This window comes from Telmatherina bonti, assembly GCF_933228915.1.
Source record: "Telmatherina bonti genome assembly, chromosome: 4".
NCBI lineage: Eukaryota > Metazoa > Chordata > Actinopteri > Atheriniformes > Telmatherinidae > Telmatherina > Telmatherina bonti.
Window position 1 is genome coordinate 26,139,055 of NC_136622.1, and position 22,003 is coordinate 26,161,057.

Genomic DNA, 22,003 nt, shown 5'->3' on the forward strand with positions numbered 1-22,003 from the left:
GTTAGATGCAAAGAGCAGGCAGTTAGATGGCTTTTAAACTTTTCTAGTGTTGCCATGCTATTTAAATCACCGCCCAAAAGCTACAGAAAAAGACGATTAATAAGCTTGCAGTCTTGCAAAGCATCTGCTGGATCTGTGTTAACATTTGCTTATCTGAAAATAAATGATATGCAGATGCAAAATAATGAGAAAGCACATATTTAAAACAAGGAGAGGACAGACCTCTGCCAAGTAGTTAATTTCTACCCACACTGTGATTTCCACCCTGTTATGTATATACTATTAGATTCCTTGATCATGAATCCACAGTGTCTTGGCTATCTTGTGGTGTTTGTCGCATGTTTATATCTTAATTTATTTTCTTGCAGTGATGAAAATTGCAAAAAAAAAAAACCAAAACCCTGGATTATAGCATCCAGAATTTAACAGGAATCTTCTTTAAAAAAAATTCCTGTATCCAGATGGGGATCTGGATCACTCCCAATATTTAATGGAATCTAAGTTAGATCGTGAAAAAGACATCATGAAATCTGTCCAGTGGTTTTTGTTTAAAAGTTGCAAACTGACAGACAAACTAGCAAATTGATAGCACTAACAAAAACATAACCTCCGCCACCTTCTTGGTAGGTAGAAACTATCACAATGAAGATCATTAGTGTGACTCAATACTGCCTGATGGCGGTGCACATGTGTGTGGGTGTCTGTTGGAATTCAGTCAGGGGAAAAAGAAAACTGGAGAGATAGACCTAACGAGGTAGAATAAGAGGAGAGACACCACCATAATTCAAACAGTGAAAACATAACACTTTTCAGTACACAATAATGTTTGTAACATTTGGTCAAACAGAAATGGACAGGGTTCTCCGAGGAGCTGAAGGAGTCCAAATGTAAATAAGTTACATGTTCCGCCTTCTTGTGATGTTACTAACTCACCCCAGGTGGACGGTGCGGATATGTCGCTGGATCCCTGAGGAAGTGCTGAGAACCTTTTCACAGTTCTTCCACAAGCACTTAAACATCACCTTCATGGAGTTCTGAAACAAACATTGACCAAAAAAACATAATTAGGTGTACTGCTGAATTCTGTGAATTTTTCGTATAAGAATATGGTTTTAAAAAAAAAAAAAAAAAACTTTACTAAAGCATTAATATAAACAAAGTTACTCAATCTGAATATTATTTATCAACAAGGTCAGTTGTTAGCACTGACAGAAACAAACCGTAATATAAAAACAAGCTATAAGAAAGACCTTAGTGGGCGACTGTGCGTAACTACACATGAGTCAAACGCTCCTTATGAAACGTTGTTGGAGCAACAAGACAATAAATATAGAATCCATTACAAGATCATTTAAACACACAAAGCAAAGGGAAAAAGAAAATTAAAAAAAAATGGCAGAGGGAGGACAATGAAACCAGTGTGGCAGATGAACAAACATGAACTATTTTGGTCTCACCCTGCTATTTCCACATACTGTGGGTTGGAGTGTGAAATCCATTGCACTTAAATAGGTCTGTTAATGGGGTAAAAACTGAGGGTTCCTATATTGTTCAGCGTGATTCAAGGCCTCCTCACCCTGAATCAGGTCCAATCCTGCTAAAAATCTGATTAGACATGAAACACAGAGTAACCTTGCTTGACTCATAAACAAGCTGTGAGGCGATGGATAGATAGAGTACAAGTGGTATTATTTCACTTTGCTTCATTTTTCACGTTAGGGCCTGGCAGCTGCCCCTTGAGCAGGCAGGGACCTGCATGCAACTAATGAAAGACAGTGGGCGTGTACTTTCATTATCCTCCAACAGCCCGTGGAAAAAAAAAAAAAAACACGATAAAGAGGTGGGGGAGACGACTGAGGAGAGCAGTGCAACATGTTATCATCAGTAGTGTCCTAACTTTCTACTCCAGTAGTATTCGTCTGAAAATGTCCCCATTAACCGTCCTTTTCTCTCCTTGCCTTTACCAGCATGGTTGCTATTAACCTTTGTGAGCAGCTAAATGCATGTACCTGAACGTGCCGTTCAAAACAACAATAAAAAGTAAATGGCAAAGCTACACTTTAATCCAGCTAACAATCACAAATCACTTAATTCCCTAAGAGTTTTTCTTGCATCTCAACACAATTACAGTAAGAAGGCTGATTGCCATGTTTAATAATCCTCTTAACTCACAGCCTGTGTAAAATCAGACAACCTACAATCCAATGGATAGCTGCACATTGATGTTTTAAACCTCTGCCGTTAAACCCTTGCTTTTCTTGACATATTGATCTTTGTGCACACAAACTATAACATCACTGAAGTCACAAAACCTTTTACATTCATGATTCTCTTGCAGCACTTTATCTTTTTTTTTTCCTCCCTAAGTGTACTTAGGACTTTTGATCGGTCACTGAAAGGCTGAGTTGATTAGATGGGACTCCAGCTGCAGCAATAAGAAATCGGAGACTGGAGTTCCCACATTCATACACAGAGATTGCGCCATCACGTTTCAATGAGTCGTCTGTGTTCTGCTCTGATGGAGTACGTAGCTACGGTAAGATGGGGAGAATTTTTTTTGTTTTGATGTAAATTATGCTTAGTGCTTTGGTGCGGTCTGTGATGATGGACGATGTTATCCAGATGTGACTACCCCCCCTCCCACATATGAAAATATTGACCAAATTTTCACAAGAGAATATACCAGAATGTTTCTTGCTGCTGTTTAACATTCAAGGTGATGCAATTTCAGAATTTCAGATGTTTCATACGCGCCACATGAATGGGTCAAGCAGACGTTGTTGTCTGTGATTTTAAAGAGAGGTGTTTTATCTAAGTTCTGCCAGCACTTTAACATCCCCACTAGAGATGGAAATATTTAGGGCACTCAGCTACAAAGCACTATCACTCCCACATTTTGATCTTTCCATCATATTCTTGTGCATTATTTCGCCATTAGTCTGAGTTTATGAAAAAAGTTTCTATCGAAATATCTATACTGTGTTCGCCTAAACTGCTTTGTGTATGCGCCACAGAGACGAGATTGTGTCAATTTGTTATGTAATCTAATATTAGGCAGTTGGAATTAAACGGTATGTTAGTGTAATTTGCATTTCAGAAAACCTTCGCCCAAATTTTAACATGTTAAACGTGCACATCATCTGCGAATATTCAGGAAGTGATGCAGAAATACCGTCATGATTCAGAATGATTGTTTTACACAGTTCTCTGGTTCCCTGAACAAGACTGAGGTCATTTTCTACCAGTATGATGTAATTTACCACTGTCATACGTCACGTGTCAAATCCCACCCATTGTGTGAGCAACCAGCTGATTCCTCCTCCTTGTCTAAAGAAACAGTCTGTGTTCGATAGCTTCCAGTAGAGACGTCTTCAAAATTCTTCAAGCAGCAACGTTTCAACAGCTGATCGGGATGAACTAAAGAAGTTAGAAACCGGGCTAAAACACTGCAGGATATTTACTCCTGTTTATAGTAGGTTTGTTTCTAGATCTGTCTAATGTGTTGTGAAAGAGAGCTTGTGTGTAAGTTATGTGTGTGTACGCAAAATAAATAAATGAATTGCAGTAAAAACAAAAATAAATGACAGTAAATTGCAAAATCCCACACACAGCGGATACATGTACATAGCAGCCGGAAATAATACTGATATCCGTTTCATCCCTTGCTTGTGCCTTGAGCGTCAAGTCGCCTTTCCTTTCCTACACACTCTGACTGGCTTTGTGATTATGCTTCCCTTTAAGCTATACTTCTTCCCTTCCCCCATCTGACTCCTCTCCTTCATTCTTCCTTGAGCTTCCCTCCTCTTCCCCACCTCTTCCCCTGAAAGGATTGAAAAGGGTATGGAAAGCTTCTTGACAGTGAAAACACTATAGACTCAAAATGAGAGGAAGTGCAGTGAAAAAGCAAACTTAATCCATCATTCACACAAGCTGACAGTAACTGGCTTTATGTCAAAAGCTATTAAACTGTGCGGCGCTTAATTTTTCCAGTGTTTTCTAGAATTACTGAGTCACGTCCCTCTACTACAAAAAACCCCCAGAAAACTCTAGACTTGGATTTGATTAATAATCTTTATGTGCATAATTATAATCATATGAAAAGGTAACTTTTTTTGTTCTAGTTTATTCACACCAGAGTTTATTTTTACCTTTCGTTTTCGAGGTATGGGGTCCTCAAACATGAAGTGCGTGCTCTCTGTGGCATCCTCACTGATATCATCACCCGGGGATGAGAGCAGAAAATTCTTGTTGTTATCGTTAGAAAGCGGTGGGGACGGTGTGGAGGGCACTGATTGGTCACTGGCATCCCAGCTCCAGTTGCCACTGGTTGAACTGCTGTAACTGGCAGACAAAACCTCTTTCCAAGTCTTGGTGGCAGGCTCCGGGACTGCAGTATAAAGAATGCACATGTTTAATTTGGATGCTTGGTATTTGAGAGGAGGCAAAAATGAACAAAAGCAAAGAAACAACTTGTTAACAGGAGTTTAAATATGCATTACTTTAACAGGCCCAGAATGAAGCATTGTTGCAAGCATAATGTTGGGACAGTCCTGACCCCAATGCTGACTGTTCAACTGGGGATAAAAAGGTCAAATACTTTCAAAGCATTAATCCATTACAGCCCAGTTGACAGCCCAGAAACATTTTAATATCCTGAAATTTATATTGGATCCAAAGCCTATTCACACACTTTTGCCCTTTGAACTGTCCAATAATGTTTTACCTTACTTTAACCTTAAAAAAATAATTACCATACTGGTTTGGTCTGATTATTTGCTGTGGGAAATAGACCCAAACATGGAGCAAATCTTAGTATGCAGTATATGGAGCATTCACTAATATAAATGAACCACCATTAGCTATGGTAACAAATGGAACTTAAATTTGAAATCATACAAATATAAAACATAAATCAAATTGTTTATGTATAATTATTTAGTACAATTTAATAGAAATACAGTGTAATAGGGTTGCATTATCCCAGCAAGATATATAAATGTCAAAAGTACAGATGTGTGGCATAAAAAATGTAAATTTTCACCTGAAGCAACATAAACATAACATCATACCTTAAGTCATTTTTAAGCTAGAATTATTTTTATAGCTCTTGTTTCAAAACTGTGCTTATAATTTTCCTGAATTCTCAAACTCTATATTCTGGCATTGATTAAATAGCAAGTGTGCAGAATGGAGTGACATCAATTAGCACAAGCAGAACTGCAACCAACTAAACACCCCTGATTTAATTCTTCAATTTTCAACCACATTAAAAACTACTGTGGCAGTGAAAAATGCAAAAGGTTTTTATCTAGAGCCAGTTTTTGATTTTTCCCTTGTGAGCTGCTGGAAGAGCATAGAAGTGCAATATGGGAAAGGTTCAAGGGACCACAGTGTATCTGAATAACAATTACACAAATAGAATATTTTTGACAGAATTCCACACACAGTTAATATAATTTTGTTGCATTTCTGACAATAAATTACTGTATTTGTTTTGTTTTTTTTTTGTTTTTTTTTTGTTTTTGTTTTTTTTTTTAAAAAAGGTGGCTCTCTCCATCTGAGCAGGAGAGAAGATGCTTTTGTGAAGATTTTGGTAACAGCAATCAGCTATTTTTCCGGAGGTGGAAAAAAGCTGTTTTTTTCTTGTTAGTTTGCTTTTTGATTTTTTTTCTTAGTCTGCTATATTACATAATATATACAATATTTTATTTCAGGTCAAAGGGAGAGTCTCTACTATTGTGTCTCTGCTTATCTTTGTTTTTAGTGATGCATATCTCTCTGTTGGTTCGGTGTGACACCACACCAAGTAGCTCTAGAGTGTAAGAACCTGTCTAATTGAGAAGTGTAAACACAGCAATGTGACGCTCATAGCATAAAATGGAGACGAAGGGGAAAAGAGACAAAAGACTAACTTGATGTAAAATAAAATGAGTGAACCCAGATAAAATGAGTCTTTGGATAGAAAATGTTATCACATGGCTAAAAAAAATTCTAATAATAGAAAAAGTTTGATCCACTTTCATAGAAGTTAGCCTCGACCTACAAGTGACCACAATTGATTCATTACATTTTGTGCATAAAACCCCCAAAAAAAACTTCAAGAAAAAAAAATTGTTTTTCAGATTAGGAATTTTTAATCAGGTGTGTTCATTGATATTTTGATAAAGCTCCATGAAACTGAGATATCAACCAGCATGTCCTTTCTGAAATATTTTATGAAGCCTAGCTCCTTACAAACACACCGCACGCTCAGATTAAATCTAATGGCAGATTAACTCTTTAACAAAGCTTTTAGAGCTTAAATTCTTTCTGCATTGTCCCAGTTAATATAGCAATGTCAAACAATCTGCCCCTGGAATATTTCGTCCTAAAAAATGCCTTTATGTAAGAAAGAGCCTTGCATTTATGTTGAGATGAAAGGACAAAAAAAAAAAAAAGCTGACAAGACTCTGACCGTCTGGTAGGGTTGGCATGGTAATGGCAACCACAGCAATACTGGACGCAGCCAGAGGACCTGTGGTGAGAGAGTCAAGGCTTACCAGTAGGCAATAAGTGCTGGGCTTGGGTAAACATGTACGCATTAGAAGATAAAGGGATGGTGCTAATAACAATGCAAGACTCTCATTGGATGCACTGGTTTACACAGGTAAACACATAAACAACTCAGCTCAGAGTCAAGGTGAACTAACATCAAGTGATTTGCGATGAGTTCTGTCCCCGCTGCACAGGGCTGAGAGTGAGCAAGCATTGGCATTAAGAAACTGTCTGTGATTGATTTATTTAATATTTATTTAATAGAAGGAGTGAGTCAGTATTTGATGGAGCAGCTCCTACAACAAAAGAGTGTTTGAAATAAGCTGAGGAGGAAGTGGTACTACCTGTGGGCGCAGAAGAAGGATAGAGCACCAAAGGGGAAGTAGACAGTGAGGTGAGGACGGTGGCAGCCATCACCTCCTTATCAGCATGACCTGAAGGCTTCCTGAAAAATCACACAAATACAGATTGTCTCGATTAGAAAACATTTTTTTGGAACGAGTCAATATACAGCCATACTCTGTCATACATCTGTGCACAGAGTTATGAAATTAAAAAAAAAAAAAAGTATTGTGCTAAATGAAATCTGTGTCAGCATAACTGTGATGACATTTGGGATGAAGAAACAGACACATCAAACATGTAAGCAGAGCAGAGGGAGAAACAACTATCTGAGTCGCTGTAAACTTGCTGTTAATGCGCATATGTGTCACGATGTGTACGAGGATGTAACAAAAGCCCTGAAGAGTGAAAGTGCTTTGTGGTGTGCTGTTGCACAGTTTGGTGAACTCTGCTTAAAGAGCAGGAGAGAGATGCCTTCTCCCTCCATCCTGCCAAGTAAGCCCCTTGCTGAGCAGTCCCCTCTTGTTTTAAATCCTATTTATACTGCTTGTTTGAAGTAATAGTGCATGCATATGCACAGTGAATGTTCACAAATAAATGCACTTACAAAGCAACCCCGAAATATGTGCTGTTGGCATTCAGAAATACAGATGTCACAGAACAGTATTTGGAGTCACTGTGCAAATACAAACAAACTTATTGTTTTTACTTGGCAATCTTCACCTCTGCTCTGCGTCCTTAACAAATGAAATGTGGGGGAAATTATTGAAGGCAGGGCCAAGATTTCACCCACACAGTTGTGCACATCTGCACATGCATAAATGGGTTTAAATTTTCTTGTGAATTCATGAAAAAAGCAAGCTGTCAAACTTAATACATGGATGTGGGTACCTGTCAGCCATGTGTATGTAGAAACCTATATAAAAATACAAATGCATAAAGATCTCAGTCATAGGTAAAGAAAAATGGAGCCTGGAGCTTTAAGAGGTCCTTGTCCCGCCCCCAGACTTCTCCACTACACAACCAGAGTGAACTGGTTTGAAGCATTCTCTCAGCCAAGCCCTAAGCTCTGGCAGAGATCCACGGTGAGCCTCAATGCGCGCACACACATGAACACACTAAACTTAAAAAACTTTGCACTTGAGTCTACAAACACATACAGAAGTATGCTTTAAATCACCAAGCATACATGCACCTGAACATGGGTACTTACACACAAATGACTTGGTTTTAAAACATTTTACAGACCGAAAAAGTAAAAATAATAGAAAAAAAATGGCTCATCTCCCACACTGATGAGAATGTGGTGGATGAAGAGCAAACAGATCGCAACGGAATGTACCAGATATGGAAGAATCATTCAGGAACAAGCGCTACACTCCACAGCAATCCTTGCAAAAAAGCATGTTGGTTTTATGCTCCAAGATCCTAAAAACATGGCTTAAGTGCTTGTCTCTGTCTGTTTATGAGCTGTGAAGGCAATGCGGGTAACTGGCAGAACAGTCGTGTATAATTATAAAATACCAACAAGGAGACTATCAGGGTATGCAAAAAATAATATCTACACTCCGGCAAAAAAAAAAAAAAAATCCTTGAGAGAAGCGAGTAACACACATACCAAAGACATACAAATGAACGCACAGTCTGGACAAGAGATAAAGAGATAACAAGATTAGTCGTGTCCTGTTTCAGTCATTAGTCTTGTTTCCAGCACGAGGAAGGCCAAGCAGGGATGCACTTGTGATTTATGAACCTCTGTCTGTTTCTTAATAACATTTCTGCCCTGCTTGTTTTGATTTTATTGCGATATAGCCAACATGTTATCAGTTTGACTGCAGAGGTAAAGAAATTATGTCAATTTTATTAAATGTGTGTAACAGTCCTGTTTCCGCTCTTGTGGTCTGATTGTTTTTAGTTTGTGTGGATGCTCATTAAACAGACTGGGTAAAAAAAAAAAAGCTGGAAGGTGAACTGGGCTATTAGTTGAAGACAGAGATAATCCAATTGTAACCCACATCCATGAACACAATGATACCAATACAAACTAGGCCCCTTTAATACAAACCCCTCCAACCCAGCCCCATTTCCTGACATTGAGCTTTTTCCTTTCTCTGCTTCCCAGAACAACTGTGATACTACCCACTTACCACAATTTTACAACATCTGCAGCTTCTTGTGTGTATGTGTGTGTGTGTGTGTGAGCGCATGTGATGAGCAAAACAACACGTGGGTATGTTTTATTCATCTTTTCACTGAGGGACAATTGCTGATTGACTTTTACTCACACTGACACTGTTACTGTTGCTGTTAGACTGACTTTGATATGAATGTTTTACACCAGATGGTTGCCACATTGCCATCATAACATCAACTCAGAAAGATGAAATCTACCAGTGCCATGCATCACTCGCTACAATCCCCAACAACAGCACCCACAAAAAGACTAGATGACAGCCCACTGCTCTATTTCTTGTCATCTGCCTTTAAAATAGCTATGGAGTGTTTTAAGTTTTGTGGGAGGGAGATGCAAAACAACACTGATCAGTAAATCTGTTTTCTTTTAGCTTTAATAATGTGAGACTTTATTTGGTAAGAAGTTAAACTGGAAATATCTGCACTTAGTGCCCGGAAAGAGGGAAATGGACAGAAGGAATTGCTGTCAACAAAGGCGGTCTGTGTTATGTACATCTATCTATGTGTGCGTCGGAAGGCAGTAGGGATGGTTTATGTTTTTTTTTGGCAACCCAAATCTGGATGTTTACAAGAGCAATGCAGTATATCCACGACACATGTATTGTATCCAGTAAACTTAATGACGGCACTTCAAATATGTCAGTCACATTAACATGTGAATACTTATACATATTATGCACTAAATATGGTATTTTATGAGGTGAATGGATACCGTGCATTCTTAAGGCTGTTAAGTTTACAAGCACCATCACTGTCAAATGTGTTTTATGAGGCAGTTATTATGCCTGCAGTGGGACATCTTAAGCCCATTTAACTGTATCTGCATGTGTGCAGCATTGGAGACATTTAAGAACATGCACAAACAAAGCCATACACTCAGCCTCTCACACCCACACACTCAATAGAAACTCTCTTACCTTCCTTCCTCCCTCAATTTGCATTGGCTTTAGCTGAGCCAAGAACACACCCCTCTGGCAGCAGCACAACACATGGGCCGGCTAAAGTCAACAAGCCAGGCCCAGGCACATACAGAGACTACCGCTTTGAGCCAAGCCAAGAAGCAGGCAGCAACAACAAGCTCAGAGTGCTGAAAGAGGAACACTAATACATTTCTAAAATTGTGTACATCTGTACATTGTTTGCAAATGACAGATAAGGTTTGAAGATGACTATTTCATCTAAGCTGCAAAAAGTTACCCTGTGACAGGTCACAGAGAGAGGGAAGATTTTCAAGGCTGAGTTTTTTTATTAGAGGTAGTTGGATACAATTGTAAGGAAAATGGCAACATGGTAGTTTTCTAATGGAGGCCATGTGAGGACACTTTCAAATACTGCAAATTGTGCTATTATGACACTCAGTTGTTTGGCACTGTCACTCACTAACTGATATGTCAGTATGCTTTTTGCTGCTGTTGGTAAGGCGACAGGGCCTTCCCTCTATATTTAACACACCACCTCTGCTCTGGTTACCAAGAAACCCCGAGGATCAGCCTGGTTTATAACACACTGCACTTAGAATGAGCCCACTTAACATCCAGGACAGAGTGCCACGAAACTTCCAATAAACTAGCAAACAAGTGACGGCCTACACAAATGGCTAAAGATTTGATCTGTTCGTCGGGAGTGTATTCAACAAGTTGTTTTTCTGCTATCATTTAAAATCTGTGTCCAAAACAGATGGGTTGGACTGTGAAATGTCTTGCAGAACAGACTGTAATGATTTATCACAGATTCAGAGAAATCTTCATAATTTAAATGAATATTTAAACAGAGGCAAATTTAAGCCTTATTCATACACCCTATATGTAATTAAATAAATACACCAATGTCAATGCATCCTTTATGAGGTGTGGTTGTTAGGCAAAACATTCAATAAAGCATGGTAGGCAACCTTGGTCCTTGAGTTTTGCAGTCCTTTAGCTTTTAGATGTTTCCTTAAAAAACATGTAAATGGACCTTGAAGGCCCATTTAGCTCAACACATTTAATCAGTTTTTAAGGGGCTTAGTTATCTGTCACATGTTGCAGAAAACAGAGCAATACCACTGGTATTACCAGAAGGCGATAATGTAGATGTGGCAGGAGCATCTGAAGAGAGGCTGTGTGAGTGTGTCCACAACTACAGCCACCAAAAGGCAACAGGCATCGCCATTTACGCACATAACGGAGCGAAATGGGCCATAAGAGGGTAGAGCAGAGTTTATGGTTAACTGCAGAGTTCTGGTGTTAGTTTTAAACAGCAACATAGCGACGGTTGTGGAATCATGGGACAGTCAAAAGGCTGTGTGTCCATGCATATCCTTGCAGCCTATAAGGCTCTTTGTACTCCTTTTACCCAAGGAGGAGGTATGCCTGGTTTAAATGCCACTGTCACCCATTGTTTATGTTGGTATGGTTGTTTGGCAAAACTCCACACGAGGGCAGTGCAGAGTTCACCTCAGAGCTCTGACATCAGTTTCAGTCAACAACAAACATGACAACAGTGGGGGAAAACATAATATACATTCTCAAAAAAACATTAAAAAAGGTAGTCCAGAAGACAGTGGTGGTCTGTGCAGCTGTTAAATACATTACAGCTTTCTTTGTTCTTTTCGATGGTTGCACATCATTTATAATGCACAACAATGCCCCCATGGTTTCCAATAGGGGTGGGAAAATCGAATTGAAAAATCGGAAATCTGGATTTTTTTCTTAAAAAAATTGTTGTTTTTTTTAAATAAATAAAATAACCCACTATAATATTTTTTGTCATCTTCATTGTTTTTATTGATCTTTTTTACTTGTCTTCTTGGGCATTATAGCAGCAGAATGATGATCTGGCTACTGTATTGTTTTTTCCTAACTGAAATCAAGAAAAATTATGAGAAAAAAGAAGTTTTATAAAAAATAAATAAATAAATAAATAAAAAAAAAATTAAAAAAATAAAATTTGTTTTTAATCTATAAAAATCATCAATATTGAAGAATTTTGAGAATCGCAATTTAAATCGAATCAGCACCCAAAAAATCAGAATCAAATCGAATCGGGACAAAAGCATATCGTCACAGGCCTAGTTTCCAATGGTTTCCATTGTTTCCATTTTGTTAGCAGAGTTGAACTACACATCTGCACAAGCCTATAAAACAGACCAAAACACGTAAACGGACACAGAAGATGGACAGAAGGCTACACGGCTGTCTCATGCTGTTGAGTAAAAGCCCTTGGGACAAGTCAAATTGTAACTTAGTGACCTATCCACTGTGTCTGCATGCTTTGTATACAACCTTTTTGGCAAAGCTCAAGCTAAGCTTTTCAGAGCTAGACTTGCCACAGGCCTGCTCTATGCGGGTTTTCATGCGCATTTATGTGGAAGTTTTGAGCATCTACAACAATCATCCATCTTTCCAGGGATATTGTAAGAAGTTTTCTCAGAAAAGCCATAATTTGGTGCAATATTTTTAAAGCCATAAACAATATGCATCTGGTTTTCCACAAAATAAAGATTTATCTCATACTTTACTTGGAAGAAGATGACAGTTTTAGAATATCCCTTTCTAAAAAAGGGTAACAGAAAGGAGAGTGGTGTGCAGCATTAAGATTTTTTAATTATCAGAACTAGTTCAGTGTAAAAGGTCAAGTTTTCACTCGGGCTGAATGCTACCAACAATAATCTCTCATCTTCTTTGCTTGGTGGCAGTTGCTTTAAATAGCACTTATTCCTTCAATATAATCATGTGATCAGTGTGATCCCCAAAACATGCATCAGGGTGTAATTGTACATCTCTGTATGTACAGTATGCACTGGTACTGGTTTCTTCATGTCCAAAGCACAGACTGGCAAAGCAGCTGGTGTATGGCCTTGGTAGTTAAAGTTTAAGAACAGCCACACAAACACATGCAAATAAAATCAATTAACAAACACCTCTCTGTTGACATTGCGATGCCATTCAGCACACACTAGAGTTCTCATTATGACACTTTCCAATGCTTCCTGCTTTTTCTTTAATAACACAAACAAATGCAGAAACACACACACACAGGTAGAGGCAGGCACACTAAAAATTTAAATAAAGTTTCCAGTCATGTTCTTCCTTAGGCACACTATGATGGAATCTCTAAAGCATAGGCAGAATCTCATCCTCATATACACAAAGTTGGAAAGGCTGACAAAGATAGTTATTTTACCAAAGACTATGGTTATAATACTTTTGTCATTGGTTATACCTGGCTATATCTGTTTTCTGTTAAACCTGTTTAAAGTTCTGATAATCATGGCTGTCCATGTTTATGAAAATTAATCAATATATGCTATCATAAGTCAAATAAAAAAGTAGATTAAAGTTTGTCTTATCGAGTGCTCACATGTAGAGTAAAGAAAACCGTAGAGAAACAGTGACAAGAATGTTATGATGTTGTCTAAGTTGAATATCCTGTCTAACAGGAAAACACTATCCCAACTCAGGCCATTAGAGCTGACCGAATTGGTGTTGATGGTTGTTTGCATAGTGTGCAGCCCCAAAAGGGTGCCCTATCCATACTCTATTAATAGTTCACTACCAGTTCTAAGCCCTGTAATTCCTCCATCCTCAATAATCCAGCCTCTACTCTCTATTATTATGTAAGGTCTCCCCATCTTCCCGTCTTGCTGGGGACAGATAGAATGACTAATGGTAAATAGTTCACTCCGGTCCTGACCCAAGACAAGCAATCATGTTTACAGCTGTGATCCTCTACCTGTATCCACTGTGTCCGGTTTTACGATTCTGTATTATTTTTCACAAATTATTTTACAAAAAATACAATGACAACATATATTAAAGATCTAGATCTGTGGGCAGGAATCAAGTGCTGTCAGTCTGGATGACTGCATGTTCATGCATCTTCAGAAATCACTCAATATTGTGTAGTCTATGCACATGTTGCCCATTACGTAAGTCCCCAGGCTCTTAACCCCACAGGGAGGGAGAGGCTGTTAGCCAGGAGCTGTGTCTCTTTAATGTGGGCTGTAACTGTAATGTCTATTCAGACCAAGTACAAAAAGCCCTCTCTTTCTCTCTCTTGATCCTAGAATGCAGTCTGTGGCCTAGGGGACAAGCACAAACAACAGCTTTGTTTGGGAAAAATAATAGGGGATACACATGGAGCTAAAAGACATGATCCACTCTGTGGTGTTTCATTCAGCATGTCATAAGCTACCTATTTACATGCACTTATTGCACAGTGACAACCTCAAAAACAAGAGTTGTCCAGTGGAGTGACTAGTAAAACCAATTTAAAGATTACACCTTAGCCTGTAATGCTCATTCCTGTGTGACGCAAAAGTTGACAGCAAAATCCTGGAAAAATAAACCTAGATGGAATAATTTGGTATGGTGCACATTATAAAATAAACAACCCATGCAAAATAGTTACAATGTCTGGCCAAAACAAATGATACCAAAAAGAAGTCAAACACACGAGATCAGAATTTTGTCAGATTGTTCTTAGCTTTAATTACGACACAGACTTGTAGAACTTTATCTGCTCGTTTTACCCGGATGCACTCATGACACCCACCCATAGTAGCTTCTCCAGTCTCCTTAGATGCTTGCTTTTTGACACATGCCAGTGATCTGACCCTTCCTAAACAGACTTCTTTTTTGGTGACAAATGAATGTGTCTTTTGATAATGTTATTTAAGAATTAAGAAGCTACTCGTTGCATCAGTAGGGGATACATAAATTGCTGCCAGCTGAAAGATAATTGCTCATGCAGTAATTATGCAATAGGAGGCTCTTACCGGCCTTCATTTCTGGGCTATAGAGCACACCTGGATATAAGCTGTACCTTCGCAGAGTGCACAGCAACACTACTTCGTTCTTCAATAGCCTCATGAATTGCCTTTACCGTGAAGGCTGCATTATAAGCATTTCTTTATGTTTTCCATGATGAGGATGTATGTGGATTAAGCGTAAAATGACTTGTAAGCCAGTAAAATCCACAAACTAGTAGCATCATTTTATAAACTGCACGATTCAAACCATGGTATTACTGGCTTACAGCCCCCAAGTTATGGTACTTGCTATGGTACTACTTAAATAAGTTAAGTGGCAACTTTTTTAACAGGCAATGTATTAATTAATGGTTTACCAAACACTTATCTCTTTTTAGCCTCAAAGCAGACAGCAAGTACCACACTTTAATCCCTCGCCGTTACGTCACGCTATAAAACAAGATTAATTGATCACTAAAGCAACATTCTTTACAACTTTTAGCCTTTCACTAATAATGCCGTTGCTTGCGAATGCAGGCTAGGCTTTTCTGACCAGTGGCTTTAAATTGTCTTCCCTTTATCTTCTTTCTCTTCTGAGAGCTGCAAAAATAATAAGCACTTCAATCATCTTTCTCATCAAAACAAATCATTCCTCATTTGTGTTGAGGCATGCCACCATTTCTTTTTTTCACCCCAGTGTTTAGAATAAGATTTTGGCACCTACAAATGACATTGGCATCTCATTTTCAAAACTGAACCAACAGCTTAACCACTGGTTTGTTGAGGGGATGTTCAGGAAAAACTTGAAATCGTATCCATGAAGACAACCTATATCTATCTACACAAAGACTATCTATTGTCTTTATGACTCTACTTAAAATAGAAAAGTGGGATAGATGGGGAAAATGTCATTCTGCTGACTTCGACATGTACGTTTCATAAATAGAACAAAAAAATTAAAAGCACAATCACCTATGCAGCCAAAGAAAAATGAGAAGATTACAAAAATGTGTAAAATGGCGGAGAGCTCTGAACTGTGGTCAGTTCCCCCTGCAGCACTCATGCTCATATTTTGTTCCTCATTCTTCACGTTCTACTCCCACTCTTGCCTGCTCCTGAGATTTGCCCCTCTGCCACCACAAGCCAGAGCAGGCCTTTGCCTGGTTTCCTGTGTTTTGTGAAAGCAAACCAATGCTGTTCCAAATCCACTCTACTCTGCTTACTCGGATGAATCCAAATATCTGCAGGAGAACATCGGACAGATAAATGACTGCAGCCATTAAAATAAACTGATCTGTATATTCTTTCTAGAAAGAGAAAGTAAGGAAGCAGAAGCTGAGAAAAAGAGCAAATGTCACTTCTAATGAACATTCAGAAGCTATCACATATTTCCCTCCATTCATCAGAGGTTACTTTGCTTTTAGTGTTCATGCTAGTACATTGGAATGTATTTTAAGGAGAAGATAAAATACTTATGTGTACTTCAAGGAGGCATTTTTATAACAGGCTAGCAATGCACTGACTGTCTCGTCACCCTAAGTCAACCTAAAGATCTTTTTAAAGTTTTTCCCAAAAACTATTCAACTCTTTCCAAATCAACACAGCCTCAATATCCTACAGAAGGCAATGACACTACTGGGGAATAAGGAGAGGAATATTTTCCCCCCTAGCATCCTGCCAAGCTAGCAAAGAGATAGTTATTAAGATAAATGGAAACAATAAGAGCAGGTCATGGAAACACTGGAGAGATGATGGTGATAATACAACCAAGCATCTCCCCACAGTTAGTTGAAGAGTAGAAATCTGCTTCTCTATGACAGAGGCTTTTACGCCCACAGCTCTATACAAATTCACAATTTTTTCACTATTCACAAAGAAACTGACATACAGTTGTTGGGTTCAAGTAAACTGGATTAGGGTGCATTCACATCAGGATAGTACGCTTGACTCAATTTGATTGGAGACTCGGCTCAGTTGTAGGAGGTTGTATCCAGGTGAACCGAAATCACATTCACACTGTACTTTCGTCAGCAAATGGACTAAGATTTTAAGCAAAAAAGCTGATGTAAATGTTCTCTTAGAATTACAAGTAAATTAATGCAAATGTTTATACCACTTATGTTGTCAAATCTACAATGTCAAATCTATTCAGATGGCAGAACCTGCCAGACACCTCTGGCTCAGTGAAAGTCATATCTTGTATGGCTGAAGTGTCTCATCTGTGGAAGAGTCAGATTTCTCCCAGGTTAGGCTCTTCACTATCCGTCCGATACACAACTAAACATAGACTGATCAAATAAAAAAAATAAAAAAAATAAAAAAAATTCTGTGTTTATGTCAATGGCACACAACTTTTGCTAAATACATTTTGAAACGTTCACTCCAATACTAGACAAAGAAGAAAGAGTCAAACTTATTTTCAATATTTTTCATATATAAATCGATGAAGCAACCTATATAAATTGCACTAATCTTTGATCTTCATCAATATCAATGGTGGCATCTCAATATTACTAATTAAGCTAAAACTTGAGAGCATTTATTTTTAGTACTACTAATGAAAAAAAAAAGAAAATGAGGGTCAGGGTTCCATGTTAATTTAGCCTGTTTAACATATCCGCTCTTACCATATCATTTTTATTTCTAAAGCACTTAAAAACAACAAACAGCTGACCAAACTTCTGTACAGTAACAGCAAGTAAATAAAAAGCAGCACAAGAACATAAAATAGCAGTAAAATGGTGAAATAAAAAAGATACATAAAAAGAACAGTTAAAAATATATACAAGGACACAGATGACAACTCAGTCTTGGTTAAATGCCAAAGAATAAAAATGAGTTTTAAATGACTATTAAAAATGGCAAGGAAGTTAGCCTGTCTAACCTGCAGAGGGAGACTTCCAGATTTTTGGAGCTAGCACCGAAAAGGCTCTATCTCCTCTGGATTTACACTGTGTCTTATGGACAGTTAAAAGCATCTGGTCCGAGGATCTAAGAGCATGTTGTGGTGTGTAGGGATGCAGCAGGACAGCGAGATAGAAAAGGGAAAGGCCATTATAACACTTAGAAAAGAAAAAAAATTGTTAAAATAGATCCTAAACTGATCAGGAAACTAATAAAGGTATGCCAAGACCATTGATATGTGCTGAAGTTTTCTTGTGCTAGTTTGCTCTTCCCTACAAGCAATAAAAAAATTACAGTCTCATTCAACTTAACTGTTCCCTTTTGTAATGCACATATCAAACATAAGTAGAGCAGGTCCTGCATAGGCATGTCCTTACAAACATAAAGCTAGCACAACAGAAACAGCTGATGACAGCACTGTCGCTCTGAGTGGAAAGTTACTTAATGCCAACTTGATGTGGGCAGGCAAATGTGAAGTGTACCATTCACCTCTGTTACCACCTCCCTGCCAACCATGGATAAACTTCAAGCCCCTATGCCACCTCTGTACTTTCACACATGAAGTAGTGACAAAATGAAGGTGCATCAGTCACGACTTAGTAAGTTACTGAAAGAAACTTAATTGGGGCCACCTAGGTCCGAAAATATAACATCAGATTATCAACTGGCTCAGATGATGTATTTGAAGCTAGAACCAGTAGCAAGATTTATATAAAAACTAAGACATTGTCAGCTGCTCAGAGAATCACCAATTTTCAACCCACAGCTTTAGGAGATATGAAAGTCGATTAGACCAACTTTATTTTTGATGACAATGTTCTGGTAACAGGTGACAAAAACTAGTTGCTGTGAAATGACCCCTTTTTTGCCTGTTTTCCAACCTACACCAGTTCATTCCTTGACTTGTGCCAAGACTTTAAAAAAGGAATTGGTACCAACTTTCTTTAGACCAGAAGACCATACCAATTCATTACATAATCAATTTGTTATCAGAATTAATATCTTAACCTTCTAGATTTAAAAAAAAAAAAAAAAAAAAAAAAAAAAAGTAATTTTAGTAATCTAAGCCAATCTGTGCACATTGTGGCTGCTATGCTGACCACTGCCACAACTTAGAGATGCAATCACTTATAAAATCGACAACAATGTATTTTTTAATTCATTTAGTTTGTGGTAGTGTGAAACCAGTTGTCTATTTGTGCTCGAAGGCAATATTGTATGATTTTCCATATAGTATAGCCTGTTATGGTGGATGCTTAATTTGTTTTGAGCTAAATATATTACTCAGTGGTAGCATAAAACTGGACCCCTGGTCTCCCAAAAATCACAAAAAAGTCTTGAAAACCAGCCTCTCTGAAAAGTGCTGTGAAGACAGGGTACTGTAGAAATATATTCTTGTGCCAATTTAATTGTAAGTATGTCACAGACATGGTGTTACAAAAAAAAAAATCAACTAATAAAAGAAGGGCATAATAAGTGTCCTATAAGCATCACTGGATGGCCAAAAATAATTGATGATAGTAAACTGGAGCCTTATAAAGTCAATGACAGTTATTCAAGTAATCAGGTGACAGATTCACACCCTAAGTCACACACTTCAATTTTGTCACCAGTCAGTTGGAATAACAAAACAAAAAACAAAACAACAGTGTGAGGATTGAGTAGACAGGGAAACACGTGTCTATAACATTTCTTTATGTATTTAGTGTCTTTGAGATACAAGATATGTGAGAAGACCAAGTGGACCAATAATTTGTAGTGACAAGGAAAGAAGAACACAAAGAACAAACTGATCTCTTGTAAACTTGCTCCATTTTCCCGCCTGGTGTAATTACAGTATAGTGAACAAAATGCAGTGTAACAACAACCCATTGAGAGCATGATGTTGAAATCTGTTGGCTCAGACTAGATTGGAGCAGATCTGGCAAGAGCAAGGAAAAGCAGAAGCTAACAGACATGAGACTGCCTGAGATCATCCTTGCTCTCTGTTTGCAAGTTACAAACATGGCAAATTTCATTAAATGTGCCAGGCTTGGAAAGACTACACCACTGTCCACCACTTGTATCTGAGCAAAACAACCACTGCAAAATGTGACCATTTGGAATTTTGTGGGGGAAAAAAAAACAGCGGCGGTGGAAATACAGTTGATCAGAGTAAACAGTGAAAAGCTCCAAGTATTCCCATGGCCTGGAACAGCTACAAGCCTTCGTTTTGTAATTTGGACAGTGATCAGTGCTTTGCTCCACACCTGAGTGAACAGCTTCAAACAGTCATGGCTTTGTGCAATGGCATGTTGGTGTTGGAAGCCACCGCCACTAAGATTAGGCAAGGATACTTTGTAACTCTCCAAATGATGGAAATCTCCATCTTATCTTGGCAGTAGTCAGTGGGAGTCCAAGGTCTAAACAAAGAATACCCAGTTTAAAGAATGTAGACTTAAAGATCTGCTTCTGTTCTTGTGTAGCTACTGCTAATAAATTCACGTGCACTAAATTTAGACAGTATTCTCCATTTACCACCACAAATAAGCTTAAGCAATATTTAAAATATTTGTTTTACTAATCACTAAGTAATCATAACTGTTTCTAATATTTTGTCTGAATTTACAGACTCTAATGTAATTGAACAAAACTTTGGCAAATTTTCACAAGGTCAATTGAGCATCTGTTTTGCACCATGCCTCTTCTCTGAGCCATCTTCATTTGGTAAAAATCAGTCTGATCTTGACTCTTGTCTTATCCCCATATTACCATGTGATATTTAATTGATGGCATGTGATTCATTGGCATAAAGCAAAATGCAGTTATCACGGGATGGTTTGAGATAGAAAACAGTTGTGAAGTGCAGTTTCTCAGCCCAAGGAATGTCTATACTACACATTTGTGCACCATCAAAACAAGTCAGAAGCAGAGGGCTTTAAGGTAAACTTTTGCAACATTGCATTAATGGTTGAATCCAAATCCTTTGTAGCAGGTGACCACCTGATGTTGGGGATCCATAGGTCTGCATTATGCTGCTTTGTCAGGCTTTACTACAACAGCCTTCAGCTACTTGTAAAAACTATCCTCAGTTTGGGTAAAGTCAAGTGACTGAAGACACCATTTACAGACATTCCATCCATTTATCCTAGCTATAGGCTATCGTTTCACTTTTGCAGATTTTAAAATACTTCAGCAATTGGTCACATCATCAATAAACTCTTGTCCGGACCACAAAGTGTATTTCAATGGCAGATGGAAATCTCTACACCATACCAAGGTCCCAAAAACAGTATAACAAATGAATTCCTAAATTTCTGATTTAGTAAGAATTAATAATTGAAAATAAAAGATGTTTAGATTAAAAAAACTCACCGAGCTGTGAGTTTAGACTCACAGTGAAGGGTGGCTTCACTCCTGTACACCCTTCTTGGCCTGAGAAGGCACTGAATTTTCTTGTGCACCAGGGTTTACTGTTCAATGTGCAACAGGTTTGAACTGTCACACAAATTCTCACAAAAACAGCTGTTCAACGTCACAGGGTGTTTTTCTAGGCCCACTTCAATCACTGCAGTCATAGCAGGCCTGTAATTCCAGCTTTAACTCATTGGACCATCTCTTCAGTGTTGACTAAAGACTGAACAGATTGTAGCTTTCCACTTTTAGGTCCGGAGTGAATTAGCAGACAGTAATTAAGTGCAAACCAAACAGCAACAAATTATGCTTAATGTTTTGCATGTAATTGAACCAATCTAAAATACTACAACCACAATCACAAACAGGCCAACATGGTATTGGTGGAGTAATTCCATTTCTAATCAACTGTTCAGAAGAATCTGAAAGATTATGATACTTAAAAAGCTAAATAAGCCAAATCTGTTCTTAAGTGCTTGAGCTGCAGATTAATCTGAAACCCATGCAGTGATGATGAACACGGTCCACAGCTAAAGTAAAGGATCACATTTTCTTTAGTTGACAACAATTAAACTGTTACCTAAGTCCAAACAAACACTCTCCGTGCTATTTCAATCCACTGTTGGTATTTTTTATTTCATATGAAGTGTTATGGTGACATTACATGTTCCAGGAAAACTGTTAAAATGAAAACTTGTGTAAAATGCTAAGTTTTTGAAAAACTTGAATAACCTATTGTTTTATGTAGAAGAAAGTATATTAAAAAGAAAATATTATCACTGTTCATATATTTTTGCATAATTTATATGTGTTGCTGACTGGTTCCACAAGGCACTGCAAATACTTTGACACATGATCCAGTAGCCAAGAGGTGAGAGGACAACAGTGTTACTGGCAGATCTGTGT

At 38.1% G+C, this 22,003-nt stretch overlaps 1 protein-coding gene across 3 annotated transcripts in view; it reads right to left on the minus strand.

Annotated features, from left to right (window-relative positions):
* Positions 1 to 22,003, minus strand: part of slc2a4rg (SLC2A4 regulator) — a 35,476-nt gene that overhangs the window by 6,251 nt on the left and 7,222 nt on the right. For 2 of the 3 annotated variants that reach the window (XM_079239377.1, XM_079239375.1), the window contains exons 3-6: positions 6,879 to 6,979; positions 6,455 to 6,514; positions 4,149 to 4,387; positions 934 to 1,034 (exon numbers count right to left, since the gene is read on the minus strand). In XM_079239377.1, coding sequence (XP_079095503.1) covers positions 934 to 1,034; positions 4,149 to 4,387; positions 6,455 to 6,514; positions 6,879 to 6,979 — 501 coding nt within the window. The remainder of the gene's footprint in view (positions 1 to 933; positions 1,035 to 4,148; positions 4,388 to 6,454; positions 6,515 to 6,878; positions 6,980 to 22,003) is intronic. The other variant, XM_079239376.1, reaches the window with a different exon arrangement.